Source organism: Chaetodon trifascialis, chromosome 22 (assembly GCF_039877785.1).
Source record: "Chaetodon trifascialis isolate fChaTrf1 chromosome 22, fChaTrf1.hap1, whole genome shotgun sequence".
Classification (NCBI taxonomy): Eukaryota; Metazoa; Chordata; class Actinopteri; order Chaetodontiformes; family Chaetodontidae; genus Chaetodon; species Chaetodon trifascialis.
In genome coordinates this window covers 959,892-975,630 of record NC_092077.1, presented here as the reverse complement: position 1 = coordinate 975,630, position 15,739 = coordinate 959,892, and the positions used below count along the sequence as shown (strand labels likewise).

At 40.0% G+C, this 15,739-nt stretch overlaps 1 protein-coding gene across 10 annotated transcripts in view; it reads left to right on the top strand.

Moving 5' to 3' along the window:
* LOC139350903 (pleckstrin homology domain-containing family A member 5-like) overlaps window positions 1-15,739 on the top strand; it is a 251,205-nt gene that overhangs the window by 181,200 nt on the left and 54,266 nt on the right. For 8 of the 10 annotated variants that reach the window (XR_011603550.1, XM_070992563.1, XM_070992567.1 and 5 more), the window contains 4 exons: window positions 1,810-2,889; window positions 11,098-11,384; window positions 12,448-12,686; window positions 15,031-15,114. Coding sequence is in view for 8 of the 10 variants with exons in the window: in XM_070992563.1 (XP_070848664.1) it covers window positions 1,810-2,889; window positions 11,098-11,384; window positions 12,448-12,686; window positions 15,031-15,114 (1,690 nt within the window). In the remaining 2 variants the exon portion in view is untranslated. Of the gene's footprint in view, window positions 1-1,809; window positions 2,890-11,097; window positions 11,385-12,447; window positions 12,687-15,030; window positions 15,115-15,739 lie in introns of those variants that run through there. The other 2 variants (XM_070992570.1, XR_011603552.1) reach the window with 2 other exon arrangements.

Genomic DNA, 15,739 nt, shown 5'->3' with positions numbered 1-15,739 from the left:
GTTGTGAATATTCCAATGAAGAACTTGAACATTTTCTGACATATGTTGTTCTGAATAAACTGTGTAGCTGAGGAGTGAGTAGCAGCAGCCTGTAGGGACAGACATAGAACAGACTCTAAGTCTAAGTGACATCCAGTTGCGACATGCAGCCACTAAATGCAATAGGAACCATGAGTTCAGGCTAAACAATTATATTGTAACTTCCATCATGTGGCTATTTCAAGGATAGTTGTAGTTTACTTCAATTTTGATTTTGTTGTTATAGTTTTGGTCATGTCTATCAGTAGTCGTGGCATTGTACTCAACTGCTGAGATCTGGGAACAGGCCTGCTGCCTTAGCAGTTTTTGAACAGTGCAGTGCAGTGCAATAACATTAATGATGACAACATTATGGATTATGGTTATGGTTAACATCATTATACCATGGTATAAAAAGAGATTTTATAAAAGGATCCCTTTTGGCCAATTGCATCAAGCAGAAAATTGGCTTAAAAGACCTAAATTAAACACACCTATAATGTTGCCAGAGCAATAAGTGCATGCTGTGTCAAAGTGATTATGGTGGGTCTTCCAATGGTGATGTCTCCCTTCAGTTAGGAGCTTCTTCTGTCACTGAGGTGTGTGAAGCCTTTCTGCTATTTTTCACAATCCCTGTCAAAGCTGTGACTGCTTGGTGCATATTTGCCAGACTCCAAAATGTTAAAAACTATGTGGGACAGGAGTTGCAGAGTGAACTGGTCATAGTCTCCATTGAGAATGACTGATAAAAGACTGGGCACACCTGCATCACATTCCAGCTGTGACACAGTTTTAGAGGGAATCTTTTAGAAGCGGAGAACTTGCACAGGCTGCCTGATTTTGCTCACTTGCTCAGATTTTGTTGGTTTGGTAATTTTTCCTTGATATTTGTACTTCTACCATGAGTTATTAGGCTCTGTAGTGAAATGGTCTCTGTTTTCTGTCTTCTTTTATTGTGTTTATTGTTGATGTACAATCAGGCATCTGCACAGGTGTTTTACTTTGCAAATTTACCATATTCTCTGAGCTGTTCCTGTGTCTGACTTCCTGTCTAATTCGATCTGCTCTGTGCAGCTTGATGCAACATCCATCAAAAATAGACTTCTGGGAAACTTCATGGATACTTCTGAAATGTGCTGCAGCATGCCCGGTAGAATTACAAGCATTGTCTGCCCAGTGGAGTTTAGGACTGAGGACATTTGCAGTATGTGGTCTTCAAAAACTGAGCAGGCTCTCTTCTTGCTTTAGGAGTGTGTGGGCTGTAGCCACTGTAGTGTTTGTATGTTGCTTATACAGTACATCTAAGTGTTATCTGCCTTGGTGATGCTTTATTCTGCTGCTGACTGAAGTTTCAGGCTATTTGATTTATGGTAGTATTCCTATCTCATTCTATTTATTGTCATTTTGGTTTTCATTTTCATCCTCTTTTCTGGCTAATTTTCTTAAGACTATACAAGAAAGAAAGAAGTTGTGTATTTTCAATTGTTGGTCAGGTGTACTTATGAATGCTCATCTATAGAAAAGAAACACCAAATAAAGCAGTTTTAGTCATCTGGAAAAATGATTGTCTGACTCTTTATGTTTCTTTTGTCACCCCATTCCCAGATCTCAGCCATTCAGAATTTTAATCTTTGAAAAATCTACTTTTCTGGAGAGGAGGGCGATAAAGGAAGGATGAAGTGTTAGAAGGGGTGCTGACACAGGAATTCTGACACTGAAGTTATGGTAAAAATATCTGAGACAACTCTTTCCTTTATTCTTTGTCACATTCCTTTCTTTCTTTCATCTCAGGCTGGACAAGTGGAAAGTGGACCAACGGACACCTCAAGAGTTGAACAACATACTGAACCACAGAGTCCTAACCCGGCCCGAGATCCAGAATAATGAGCGCAACCGTGAGCCTGCACGACAACAATCCCTATCACGAGCTGACGACAAACGGCAGAAAGATATACAGAAACACAATTGCCAGAGGGAGTACTATACCTTACAGAGAGATGGGGAGAGGTACCCCCTGAAGAAAGATGGCATGAGCTACACACTTCAGAAGGATGGACAGAAGTACCTGCTGCAAAAAGACAGAGAGAAGTCCTTGTTGCAGAAAGATGGAGAGGTGTGTGCCATTCATAGGGATCTTGAGAAGTACGCTGTTCAGAAAGTGGATGAAAAGTACACAGTGATGCAGACAGAGGACAAATGTGCTCCATCCAAAGATGGAGAAAAGTACCTGCTCAAGAAGGATGGAGAAAAATATGCACTACAAAAAGGAGACAGGCACACACTCCAGAAAGATGGACAAATATATGTTCCTCAAAAGGAGGTGAAGAGACAGCTGTCACTAAAAGAGACAGACAGATACAACACATCGAGGGAGACTGGGAATAAATATGGTACCATACAAGTTGTAGACAAATACAGCACTCTGAAGGAAGTGAAAAAATACAGTACGTTACGAGAAGGGGATAAATATTCTACTCTCAGAGATGTAGAGAAGTATGCTACGGTCCGTGGCAGAGAGAAATATGTCGTCCAGAAAGACCTGAGTGCAGAGAGAACTCTGAATAAAATCAGCAGCATCAAGCTGCAGCCAGCTCAGGCTGCTGCCATTGCAGCAGCAGTGTCTGCATCTCGCCAGGGCCAGGCCAACCTCAATGCCCAAAAGCAGGTCAATGGCTCAGGGTCTGGGTTGGGAGAGCAGACTGGAGACTGCAGTCCACCAGAGGTAGACATCAGCCTGGCTGATGATATAGGAAAGTCCCCTGCTCCAGTCCAGGACTCAGAGAAGGGCCTGTCCAGGACAAACTCCATGCAGCAGCTAGAGCACTGGGTCCGCTCACACAGAACAAGAGGACTGGATGATGACATCAGGAGGTGAGAGTGACTGAGTGTATGAGTTCTTTTGTATTGGTACTGTTCTTTGTTGGAATAATCTGGGGTTTTCAAAATGAGGTTGTTTGTGCATGATGAGGTCATTTTGTCCAGTCATTTCTTCTTCAGGGGGCTGTAAACGAGGACCAGGACAGTTAATATATCTTTTAGCTTTATACTGAGCCCTAAAGCCTATTAACCACTAAATAAATAAATAAATGAAAAATAGCCTAAAACACCTGTCCAAAGCATAAAGAAAGTAAATTGAAAGCTTTTCTTGAGTACATGCATGTTATGATGTCTTCTGAAATGTAACACTCTGAAGTTTTATCCCCAGCAGTCAGAATCACTGTAAGTGCAACTGCCATTGAATCATAGAAGTTTGAAAACACTGAAGTAGATGGTCTTATTTCTGCTAGAATACTTTGTGCAGATGACTATATCTGGGCCTTATTACACAGTGGGACCACAGAATGAAGCCTTACCTTAGTTTAAGTTCAATATAAAAACCAAGATAACCAGAAAAATAGTCATGCTATATTGTATGTGTGTGTGTGTGTGTGTGTGTGTGTGTGTGTGTGTGTGTGTGTGTAGGTGTGTGTGTGTGTGTGTGTGTGTGTGTGTATGTGTGTATATATATATATATAATCTTGAGATGTAGATGACAGCTACACGTACATACTTACTGGAGTTATACTGGAGAAAACATGGAAGATTAACACATTGCCAGCTAATTTGAAATGATAAAAGAGCTTTCCATTAATTATTATAGAGTGTTGGATTTACTGGATTGGATCATCTGGACCTTTGCCAATATAGCCGGATAATTTTTGTTTTGGTCTTATCAATGCGTGGATTAGTATGAGACTTCACAGGCTTGTTGCCTCAATTTGGTTGCTTGTTTGTTGTTGCCATTGACTGTAATTGCTGTTGTTATTTTATCTTGAATTGGTTTGCATCAATCAAATCACAAGAATCTTAGATTTCCAACTATGTATGGCATAAGTAAAAACTTGTCAATATACAGGCAGACCATTTAACCACTTCAACGACCCACAGACGGGTCTTATTTGAGTCTTATCAAACAATATTAAATGTACTGCCAATATGATCAGATAACTTCATCTTTCATTCATTATTCATTTAAAAACTTGCATTGTTGCAGTGCAACAACAACTTCATAATTAAAAGAGTCCTTTGTCTGATGCAATTAGAAGGTCATTCGTAACTTTAACCAGTGCAGTCTCTGTGCTGTGATGCACTCTAAATCCTGACTGGAAATCCTCAAATAAACTATTGCTTATTTATTTAGTTATTGCTGATAATCCGGTTATGAAAGGGTTACTTGACTGCATGTAAACGTAGTGATTGCTGAAGAGAAACCTGGCATTGTTCTTCTTAATAGGCTGCCCTAGCACTGCGGAGGGCTTTTCTGTACGTTTTAAGACTGTCTTGGTTGGCAATACGAAATTCTTCCAGATTGGTAAAATGCCCTTTCCTTTCTATTTTTCTAATTTATAGTTTTGGAGGGTATACTGTGGCGCTAACTTCCTTTTTTTTAATCTTGTTTTTTAGAGGGGCAACAGAGTCAAGTGTCATATGCAATGAACCTGTAGCACCATCAACCAGATGGTCAGTTTGGAGTCCTCTGTTGTATTGAGACATGGCATTGAATTAAATGCTGATGTGATCATATCCTTAAATTTAGCTACAGCACTATCAGACAGGAGTCTGGTATAGGATTTTTTGCCAACTGTGGGTAGTCTGGGATTCAGAAGTTATTAAATGATAGCCCGCTAAAAAAATAAATGACTTCTCATTATATATAAAGCCGCACAAAAAGAGACCCGTCCACTCTGACATTCAGAGAAGCTTGCCACTGCATAGTGGAGCTATTTGTTGCTGCTGCTATATTTTGTGGTAGTGAAAATGCATCATCTTGATTTATGTATGTATGTAGACATATGACATTCTCTTCTTGATCTAAACAAAAAACTGTTTTTAGCACACTTCACTTTCATGGCACAAATTTCAACCAAACATAGTCATTCATGCAATGTTTACTTTCTTTCTTCACTGCAATCTAAGGGTGACCTTTCTTGTCAACAGGTCTTCTCCTGCACAAAATTTAAATTCATGACTCCATGACGCCATTTCTCCCTCATTCCCCATGTATCTTCTTCCACCTTTGTGGGGCAGAGGGGGCTGAAAGCTTTTTGTGTCAACACGGACGTGTATCTCATTTGGGAGTACTGGCATTTAGATGGTGTTTACTGGCTGCAGGCACATATGTTTTAACCATGTTGGACAGACAAGATGGGCAGGAAAACCAGTGATTTAAACACCAATAAAAGAATTTTAAAATGAATTCTGTGACAGACAGGGAACCAACGTAAAAGATTTAAGATTGGAGTAATGTGTCTGGTTTGCATCAGAACATATGCTGCAACATTTTGTGTGAGCTGTTACAGACCAATAGCTTTCTTTGACACACCAGACAGAAGAAGAGTATTACAGTAGTCCAGCCTGCTGGAGATAAAAGCATGTAGTAACTTTTCCATGTCTGCTTGGGAGAGAAACAGTCTGACTGACAGAATGAAACTTCAGTCAAATTCGTAATGTGATTTTCAAAATTTAGGGCAGAGCCAATGATAACACCAAGGTTTTTAACCTGTTCCTTGGTGTTCAGTGTAAATAGATTTAGGAGTTCAGACAGTTTCTCTCAGCTTTTATGCCAATAACAAGGATCTCAGTTTGTTAGTCATTTGATTTTACAGACATATATAGCTTAAATTGTTGTTTTGATCGCTAATACTATTTCCATGTGGTAACATGTGGGGACTGAAAAGAACCTAAAATAGAGCCCTGAGGGATACCACATGTCAGGTCTATTTTATTTAAGAACTTTGCCAGAGAGACCAAACTAGTGCTCAAGTATGTCCAGCAGAATTTTATGATCTAGTATCAAATGCAGCATTGATATCTAAGAGGACAAACACAGACAGCATTTTCTCATCAGTGTTCATTTTGAGGTCATTCACAACTTTTGACTAGAGGCATTTCTGTATTACGTTGGGCCCTAAAACCAGACTGGGATTTTTTTTTTTTAAAACACACTGTTGTCACAGAAGACATCATCTAGCTGTTTAAAAACTTTTTTTTTTTCTGAAATCTTAGTCAGAAAAGGCAGGCTGGAGATTGCTCTCTAGTTGGGGATAACAGACCAATCTAAACTGTCTTTTTAAAGCAGTGGTTTTAAAAGCTGTATGAAAGATGCCTGTGAACAGTGAGTAATTAATTGTTGTTAAAACCTCTTCTGCAAAACACTTAAAAGCCAATTTTAAAAAAGTAATGGTAATAGGATCAAGAGTACAGGTGGAGGATTTTCACTCAGACAACTTTCTTCATAATTTCCAAGTTCACTGCTGTAAAGCAGTACATGGACCTGAAGTGTTGCCTTTCTCCATCTCTGTTCAGCTTTGTGATAGTTTCTTTTGGAGGTAGTTGATGTTCCATTTTCTTCATGGTGTTTTTTTTTTGTTTTTGTTTTTGTTTTGTTTTGTTTTTTTGTACTTAACAGGTACAATATGGTCAATGGCTGATTGTATTTTGTATTTTGATTATCTGCCGGATCATCAACTGATGATGGTAGAGTTGGCAAATGTTACGTTAGTGGAAGTGAACCCAATTATGCAGACTGACAAAATGGCTTAACAGAAGCAGTTCGGAAAATTTATTTAACAAAATAAAGGCAAGGCAAAATCCAACTGAGTACAAAAAAGTTCAAATATCCAGAGAACAAGGATGCTACAGGGAAAACAAGACAGGGATTTAAAAAAACACAGATGCCAAGGTCTAGACTGGAATTGCTCATGAGAATCACAGGGAACAATGAAAGCCACACATAAGGGACGATGCGACAAAGACAAAGGGAAACGCACTGACATTGACAAGGGAGGAAAACTAATTAGACACAGGTGAACACAATTGAAAAATTCCAAGGGTGGGAAAACACAGGAAGTAAAGTAAATTTTGACACGAGGGACAGAACCTAAAATGCCATTTAACCCAGTTTACACACCAACACATAACCGGTGTTTTCAGGAATCTCCACTTTGGCCGGATTTTTAAAAAATGATCGTTTTCCGTGAAAAAAACTCCATTTGCATGTAAACGAGAGGCCAAACCGCATGAAAACATATGCGTTTATCCTAAGTGTAAACGTAGGCTGACACACAGGCACACACGCACGCACGCACACACATACGCACATAACATATGCAAGATAAAATTTTCTGCCAATTCAGATGTAAGATATCGGTGTTTCACAGTGTGTCTAGAATTACCACGCAGCATATGAAGAGAGATAGTGAATTCATTGAAGTAGTGATCAGACAGAACCACATCCATGACTGATGAAATGTCAACAGAAATTCCCTGTGTAATAACAAGGTCTAAGGTATGACCACAGCTCTGATTTGTTTCATTGACATGTTGTATGAAGCTTAGATCTTCCAATAGATGTAAAAGGTCAGTAGTCTTCCTGTGGTTGTCAATGTGTAAGTTAAAGTCGCAAATAATTAATTAGCCAAAGCTGTCCAAGATAACTATATTTTGGGCCTCCTGATCAGTGGGCGACCGCTCTACCTCCTGAGACACAGCCACTCAAGATATACACTACCGTTCAAAAGTTTGGGGTCACCCAGACAATTTCATGTTTTCCATGAAAACTCACACTTTTATTCATCAAATGAGTTGTGAAATTAACAGAAAATATAGTCAAGACACTGACAAGGTTAGAAATAATGATTTTTATTTGAAATAATAATTTGTCCTTCAAACTTTGCTTTCGTCAAAGAATTCTCCAATTGCAGCAATTACAGCCTTGCAGAATTTTGGCATTCTTGCTGTCAATTTGTTAAGGTAATCTGAAGAAATTTCACCCCACACGTCCTAAAGCAAACCCCCACAATTGGATTGGCTTGATGCGCACTTCTTACATACCATACAGTCAAGCTGCTCCCATCAAGCACTCCCGCATCTTTTCACTTCACGCATGTTCTTCTGTGTGATCCAAACACCTCAAACTTAGATTTGTCTGTCCATAACACTTTTTTTTCAATCTGTTCCAATGTTTGTGTTTTTTTGCCCATCTTAATCTTTTCCTTTTATTGGACAGTCTCACATATGGCTTTTTCTTTGCCACTCTGCCTGGAAGACCACCATCCCGGAGCCGCCTCTTCACTGTAGATGTTGAGACTGGTGTTTTGCGGATACTATTTAATGAAGCTGCCAGTTGAGGACCTGTGAGGCGTCTATTTCTCAAACTAGAGACTCTAATTTAATACAGGAGTGATGGTTGCTGGAAATGGGCCTCTGTACACCTATGTAGATATTCCATTAAAAATCAGTCGTTCACAGCTAGAATAGTCATTTACCACATTAACAATGTCTAGACTGTATTTCTGATTAATTTAATGTTATCTTCCTGTAAAAACGGATGGTAGCGTAGTTATATTGGATGGCTGTGGCTCAGGAGTGGTCGTCTGCTGATCAGGAGGCCGGTGGTTCAATCCCTGGCCTCGGCAGTCCACATGCCAATGTATCCTTTGGCAAGATACTGAACCCCAAAACTGCCGGTGATGCTGCGCCATCGATTTGTGAATTCATATGTATGTTGTTTTGGATAAAAATGTCTGCCAAATGACTAATTGTAATTGTAATTATGTTTTCATAATTAGAACTGATAATAACAGAGAAATCAGGCAAGAATTTGAGACAATGCTTTGGTGGTCTCTAAACAAAAACTGCAAAAATGGGTACCTGGCATTTCAGTATGAGAGCAGGCTGACAGCCAGGTGTGCAGAGACAGCAGCCTCCTGAAATGCCCAACTGCACAGCTGGAGGAGGGAATGGGTGATTTCTTTAGTGAACATAAAATGTGCACAAAGTCACTTTTCTTCAGTTTTGAGTGCTCTTTACAGATGTTATTCATACCAATGTGTACAATGACTTTGGTATTGTCTGGTGCGTTAGCAAGGACCTCAATAGCTTTGTCCTCTATATCTTGGACAGTGGCGGTCCACAGGCTTCTCCAAACTGCGTGGGGTTCAAAAGGCTGCATTCTAACATGGTCTCTCCTTTGCAGTGTGTTCATGGCTTTGGCTGTCCTGTTGGAGTATTTGACTTGTCTTGTCTCATTTGTCTGTCAATCAGTTCTTGTGTTGTATGTTTCACCTCTGGCTGCAGAACACTATCCCTCTTTGGTAGTGGGAATCTTGTCCTCCTACTCAGCAGTCTCTGAGCTGGGCTTGCATTTAGTTCTTATTTGCAGTGCTGCGATGATCCATCATAAAAAGGTACAGGTCCTCTCCTGCTGCCTTGCCTTTCATCATCAGTTGTTTTGCTGTTTTCACAGCAGACTGCCATCCCATTGCTTTGTTGGTAACCAGGGTATGAATTTTTGTGTTGAACTCCCATTGCTGATGGAAATTCCAGAACTCTTGGGAAGTGTACTCTGACTCATTATCTGAAATAACTATGTCTGGGATACCATGATGGGCTAAATGAGCCTTGAGCATCTTGATCACAGTACTTGACTTTGTATCTGGTTAACAGTCAATTGAAAAAGGTGAGAGCAGCAGGTTGCTTCAGTGCCTTGCTCAGTGGCCATGGGTCACAATACTGTCAATAGCTAGTATATCATACTGTACTTTGAGCAGTTTCATGGCTTTGCTTGCCTTACTGCCCAGCAGTGGCAGTGTACACTAGTTTGGAACCACCACAAATCCAGTTCCAGATTACTCACAGTTCAACCAAGCAGCGCATAGGCCAGAGTACAAAGTAGGTACCTGAGCACAGGGAACAGGAGTCGGTGAGGCAGACAGGGAGACAAGGCAAAAACTAGCAAAAGGTACATGAAAGATCTTTAGAGTCACAATGTTACCACTTAAGTAACCAGATGATTTGACCAATACTGGTCTGAAGGCTGGTGCTGTTATACTGCGGCAGCAGGTGTGTCTTGATTGAGAGATGGGTGTCAGTTGTGCTCAGGAGAATAGGTCAGGCCAGACCTGGTTTATACAAACCATACAGGGGAGAGAAAGACAAGAGACAGAAAGGAAGGAAAACACAAAGCCACAATAGGGCAAAAAGAAGAAACATGTAGAAATGTATGTAATTTGCAGAATTTATCAAGAAACTGGTAAAAATAAAGGAAAAAAAAAAACACTGTCATCATTACCAATGAGCCCCTCATCCTGTGCATGCTCTACCCAGGCGTCACCCTTCACCTAAACAAAACTGAGTATTTTCAGTGAGAATGACAGGAACAAATGTGCTACATGTGTGAAAGGGCAAATGTCCAGACCTAATTATGTGGACATTGTCTGGACTTCAGGTCACCTGGTTTGGGCAGCAGGAATGCTTAACACATTATCACATGATGTTAGAGGGATAGATGGTGGTGATAATACACCTCTATTGTATCTCTGTTGTTATCATTTCTCCCCCATTTGAGTTTTACTGTTTTTAGTCAGTGAGGCAGTTGTTTTCATTTGTATAAATAATAATAATAATACTAATAATAATAATAATGTGATAAAGTTTGGTTGCATGGTGGTGCAGCAGGTAGTGCACATGCCTCACAGCAGCAAGGTTGCCGGTTTGATTCCTGGGCCTTTCTGTGTGAAGTTTGCATGTTCTTCCTGTGCATGCGTGGGTTCTCTCCGGGCACTCCGGCTTCCTCCCACAGACCAAAAACATGCTCATTAGGTTAATTGGTGACTGTAAAATTGCCCCTAGGTGTGAGTGTGTGTGTGAATGGTTGTTTGTTTGTGCCCTGCGATCGACTGGCGACCAGTCCAGGGTGTACCCTGCCTCTCGCCGGTTATATAGTGCTAAATCACAACAAAAGTTGTCTCATGACACTTTCTATATAGAACAGGTCTAAACCTCGAGTCTCTCATGCATAGAGACCAAATAATTCCCCCATGAGCAAGCACATCAGGAAGCAAGGCGAGGAAAAACCTCCTTTCAACAAGCAGAAACCACATAGAACCATGCTATGGGTGAGTGGCCATCTGCCTTGTCTAAAACCTGACCAAAACCTGACAAACTAACCTCTGACATCCCAATCATGGCAGGGGAAGAAACCTTGATCTGCGGTGATTAGCGAGTATTAATTTCTCATCACTTCGTTTTCTCTCCCAGTATTACATCTTACCGGACTTTACCCAGAAACATGCCCAGCCACCGTGCTCAGATTGTACCCTGCTACCCAGAGGGCTATCGCACACTTCCCCGCAACAGCATGATGAGGCCTGACAGCATCTGCAGTGTGGCGGGCTCTGTGTATGACCGCGCACTCCGTCCCACCTCTACTACAATGGTCACCACAGCAGAGAAGAGGAGGTCGATGAGGGATGATACCATGTGGCAGTTGTATGAGTGGCAGCAGAGACAAGCCTTCTCCAGGCAAAGTCTGGCTCAGCCAACAGGTACAGATACCACAGATAGATAAATAATACTACTTATCCTACTGAAAGAGCAATGAAAGAGTAGTTCAGTATAGACTCTAGTCTATGGTTAGTTCAGAAAGCTAAATACTTAGCATGCTACCCCTCTAACATTTCGAATATTCTCTCCATGATAAAGACAATCTGACAATGTGACAGTCTGACAGTTATCAATTATTGCTGTTTGTGCTGAGAATTTTTAAACCATGAAAGTATACTTTTTAACTCCTGCCCAAAGCAAGCTATTTATATATGAATCAGAATCAGAAAAAGCTTTATTGCCAAGTACGATTTTACGCATAGAAGGAATTTGTTTTGGTGATGTTGGTGCATGACAAATCTTCTAAAAATAAACTATTAAAAGTAAAAAATATAACAATATAAATATATATACATGTTACTCACTATAAAGTCAGTGCGACATGCAGACAGGACCAGGGAGAGTAATTTAGATAATCAGGCAGGCAGATGTTGGCCTGCAGCTCATTTTTCCCTTGTGCAACCTAGTGGATTAATTCAGTCCTGCAGAAAAACATTACTATACTCTAATAAGATATAACCTGTTAAGTTGGTGGAATTTTACTGTTATGCTTAACTTTTAACTGAAATCTAAATAAAAAAGACAACTTGGAACCAAAAACTCCAATAAAAACAATGGAGGGGAAAAAAAAAAGACAATTTATCAGATTCCTTTCAATTTTGCTCCATTTGGGGACAGATGTTAGCAATTCTGCTTAGGCTTTAGGTGCTGTTGCTGTCAGCTGGGGCTCTGCATTTTTTGCATGGCCTTTTCAGGACAAGTTTATTTTCCCATCCATGTACTAAAAGAATGTACATCTATGTGTAAGATTTCTTTCATTTGATTCCAGTAACTGGCTGATGTCAGGGCAAGTCTTTTCACATTCCTGTAATTGCTACTCAGATATGCATTTTAAATAACTAACTAACATAAAAATATCACAGAAATATTCTATTTGAGATGTCACATCCTCAGTGACAGATGTTGTGCCTTCTCTCTTTTCTCCTCCTGTTGTGATGCTTTCAGCTGTGGGTCATTTTGGCACGCTCCCCAGCACAAAGACTATGGGCAACATCTCTGAACACACTGTGGCGCACTCCATCCCAACCTCACCATCTCACGGTTCCCTGGCTCTCTACAGTACTTTCTCTCCTCCTTGCCAGCAGGTGGCTCACAACCCCAACAGCTCTCACTCCGAGGTGTCCTCACCCATCCTCATGGGGGATGTGACGCTGGACCATCGGCACAAGACACACCTAACCAAGGTGGAGGGCATGAAACTGCAGTTTGACTCAAACGATAATAATAATACACTTCTTTCATATGGGACATTTCATACAAAAATATGGACTACAATGTGCTTTACAAAAGATGAAAAATAGATTAGAAAAAGACCTGCAAAAAGTAGGAACAACTTAGTAGAAATTATTTGTTTTTTGTTTTTTTAAAAAGATTATATTAACAGTAAGTTAAAAAACAATTAATATCATGGGTGATATAAAATATAATAAACATTTCAAAGAAAATGAAAGAATGAAAAGATGAGTTTTATCAGTTTATCCTGACAATCACGGAACTTAAATGCAGATGGAAAATAGCTGGAAATCCCACTAGCCTCCAGAGGAGGAAAATAAGACAAAAAGTAGAGGGAGTAAGGCAATATACAGTATAGAGTTGAGTTTGCATTCAGTGAATGATTCTCACTTCAGACTTGACAATAGTATGGTTGTTTGTCATATCTTTGATGTCATTAAGTCTTTTCACATTCTTGCTATTAGTACTGAAATGAAATAAAATGAAATGAAATGAAAATATCACAGAAATGTTCCATTTGAGTTGTACCATCCTCAATGACAGATGCTGTGTCTTCTTATCAGTCCGCAGAGACTTTTTCAGCATTTCAATTCAATTCAGTTAAATTTTATTCACTTCAGTTATATTTATATAGCACAGAATCACAACAGAGGTTGTCTCAGGACACTTTCTATATAGAGCTGGTACAGAACAAACTCTTTTATCTACAGAGACCCAACAATTCCTTCATGAGCAAGCGACAGTGGCAAGGAAAAAACTTCCTTTTAAAAGGCAGAATCAGGTTCTGGGTGGGCGGCCATCTGCCTTGACCAGTTGGGTTAGAGAGAAAGACAGACAAAGACAGACAGAGAGAAAGAGAGAGAGAGAGAGCAACAGACAGAGACTGACAGAAATGCAATCACAGTAACACAGTAAATGTAGCATAGTATATACAAATATGATATATTTATTTATGTGATATACGTATGTACGTACAGATATGACAGTATATGTACATATTACAGCACAATAGATGTAAAAATAATAGAAGTATGACTAACAGTAGTAGCAGTGGCAGTGGATGTGGGCCATGGCAGGAGACATAGCCATCATCCACAATTCAGGTTCAGCCACTACCCATGGGAACCTGCGAGACGACAAAGCACAGAGGTGCTCCTCACCATCTCATGGTTCCCTGGCTGAGCAGAGGAGAAACAGAGGAACCTAGTGTATCTTTGGATTTCCCCTGACAGTCAAATCCTATAGCAGCATAACTAGGGGCTGGTCCAAGACTAGTCAAGCCTGAGCCAGCCCTAACTATAAGCTTTAATCAAAGAGGAAAGTTTTAAGCCTACTCTTAAATGTAGAGACGATGTCTGCCTCCCGGACAAAGACTGGGCTTGATAGCTAAAGGCTCTGGCTCCCATTCTACTTTTGGAGACTTTAGGAACCATAAGTAAGCCTGCATTCTGGGAACACAGTGTTCTACTGAGGTAATAAGATACTATGAGCTCTTTAAGATAAGATGGTGCCTGACCATTTATGGCTTACTATTCAGAGTGGCTAATATAGGAGAAATATGATCGATAGTGTCATGTTTGGGTATGAAAGGGCCAGTCTTGAAAGGCCCATTCATATGCAAGGATGAGGCGAGGCTCACCACTTTGTGAAACACGTTTGTAGAAAGGATATCTCTACAAATAATCATCTCAGTCATATATGACTGGTGGTCATTGGCAATCCACCTATTCATTTAGGTATGAGGACTTACTGGTTAAATTAGGTTCTTTTAGTTAGAAAATACTTCTCACAGTTATCCTATGAGAGATAGTTAGTGATCTTGGCATTGTTCTCATAGTGGTAAAAAAAAAAAGGCCACATTATTGCTGTTCCAAATTTCTGACAAAATTGAGCTCAATACCATACAGCCTGATGACCAGACCTAGGACTGATTTATGGCCTGAAAATAAGTTCAATGGAGATATATAATACATAAAAATGCACTCAGATTGAGGCAGACTCATCTGCACTTAAAGGTTTTATGAATCTATGTTATAATTATACAAGAAGGAAAGAGTGACTGGACAACCACCATTATATTAAATTTTCTATGACTAATCCTTTTTTCTATTTATTTTTTATATTAATTCAAATGAACACATTTGTAATATAAGGGGTGGTCTCAATGATGGGGTACTAGAGTTCATCTTACAGGGCTGTTAGGGTAAATATGATAGATATTTTGCAAACCAGTGATATATGTTTGAAATTAAATGAAGTGAAATGAGTGAAAAGTGTCATTCCTCTCCCCCACAGTTCGGCTACCCACCTGCCCGACGAACCATCATGGCCGGTGTCTCTCCTCAGACGATCACCCCACAGTCCCTGCAAGGCAAGAAGGTGAGTGTTACATTGCACCCCCTTACCTCCTACACACTCAATACAATGAGATTCAACTCACTGCCCCCCTCTGTGACATTTACCAACTTTCACACACTCATTGAGACACAACTCACATGCTTATCTCAATGGTGTTTTGTTCTCAGCAGCCTCTTATTGCTGTTTTTTCTAGCTGCCTCAGAAGTGATTTTAATTGTGTGTGGGTGAGACCTACCTGTGCTTGTGTGCCATTACCTTAATGTCTGTTCTATATTTATTCCCTTTGATGTATTAAACACATTTACGTAGGAGTATCCTAAAGTACCGGCAGTAGATGAGTTGCATATCAATGAATGGATGTGTTACAAACCAGATTCATTAACTCATCACCATCATTCCTGTTCTTACCAAACAACCTGTGGAAAGTGTGCCTACATCCGTAGAACCAGCTCTAAGGGTTCATTCACCCATCATCACTTAGGTTACACATTTGGTAGTCAATGACCAACACCTTCTTTATACTGGGTCTCACACCTGTTCAGACTTTATACCTAATTCAACAGTAGAAATACCTGTTGAGAGCGATCAGATGAAAAAAGTGATTTAGGCACATATGACTGTGGGATTGATGAGACAATATGTCTTC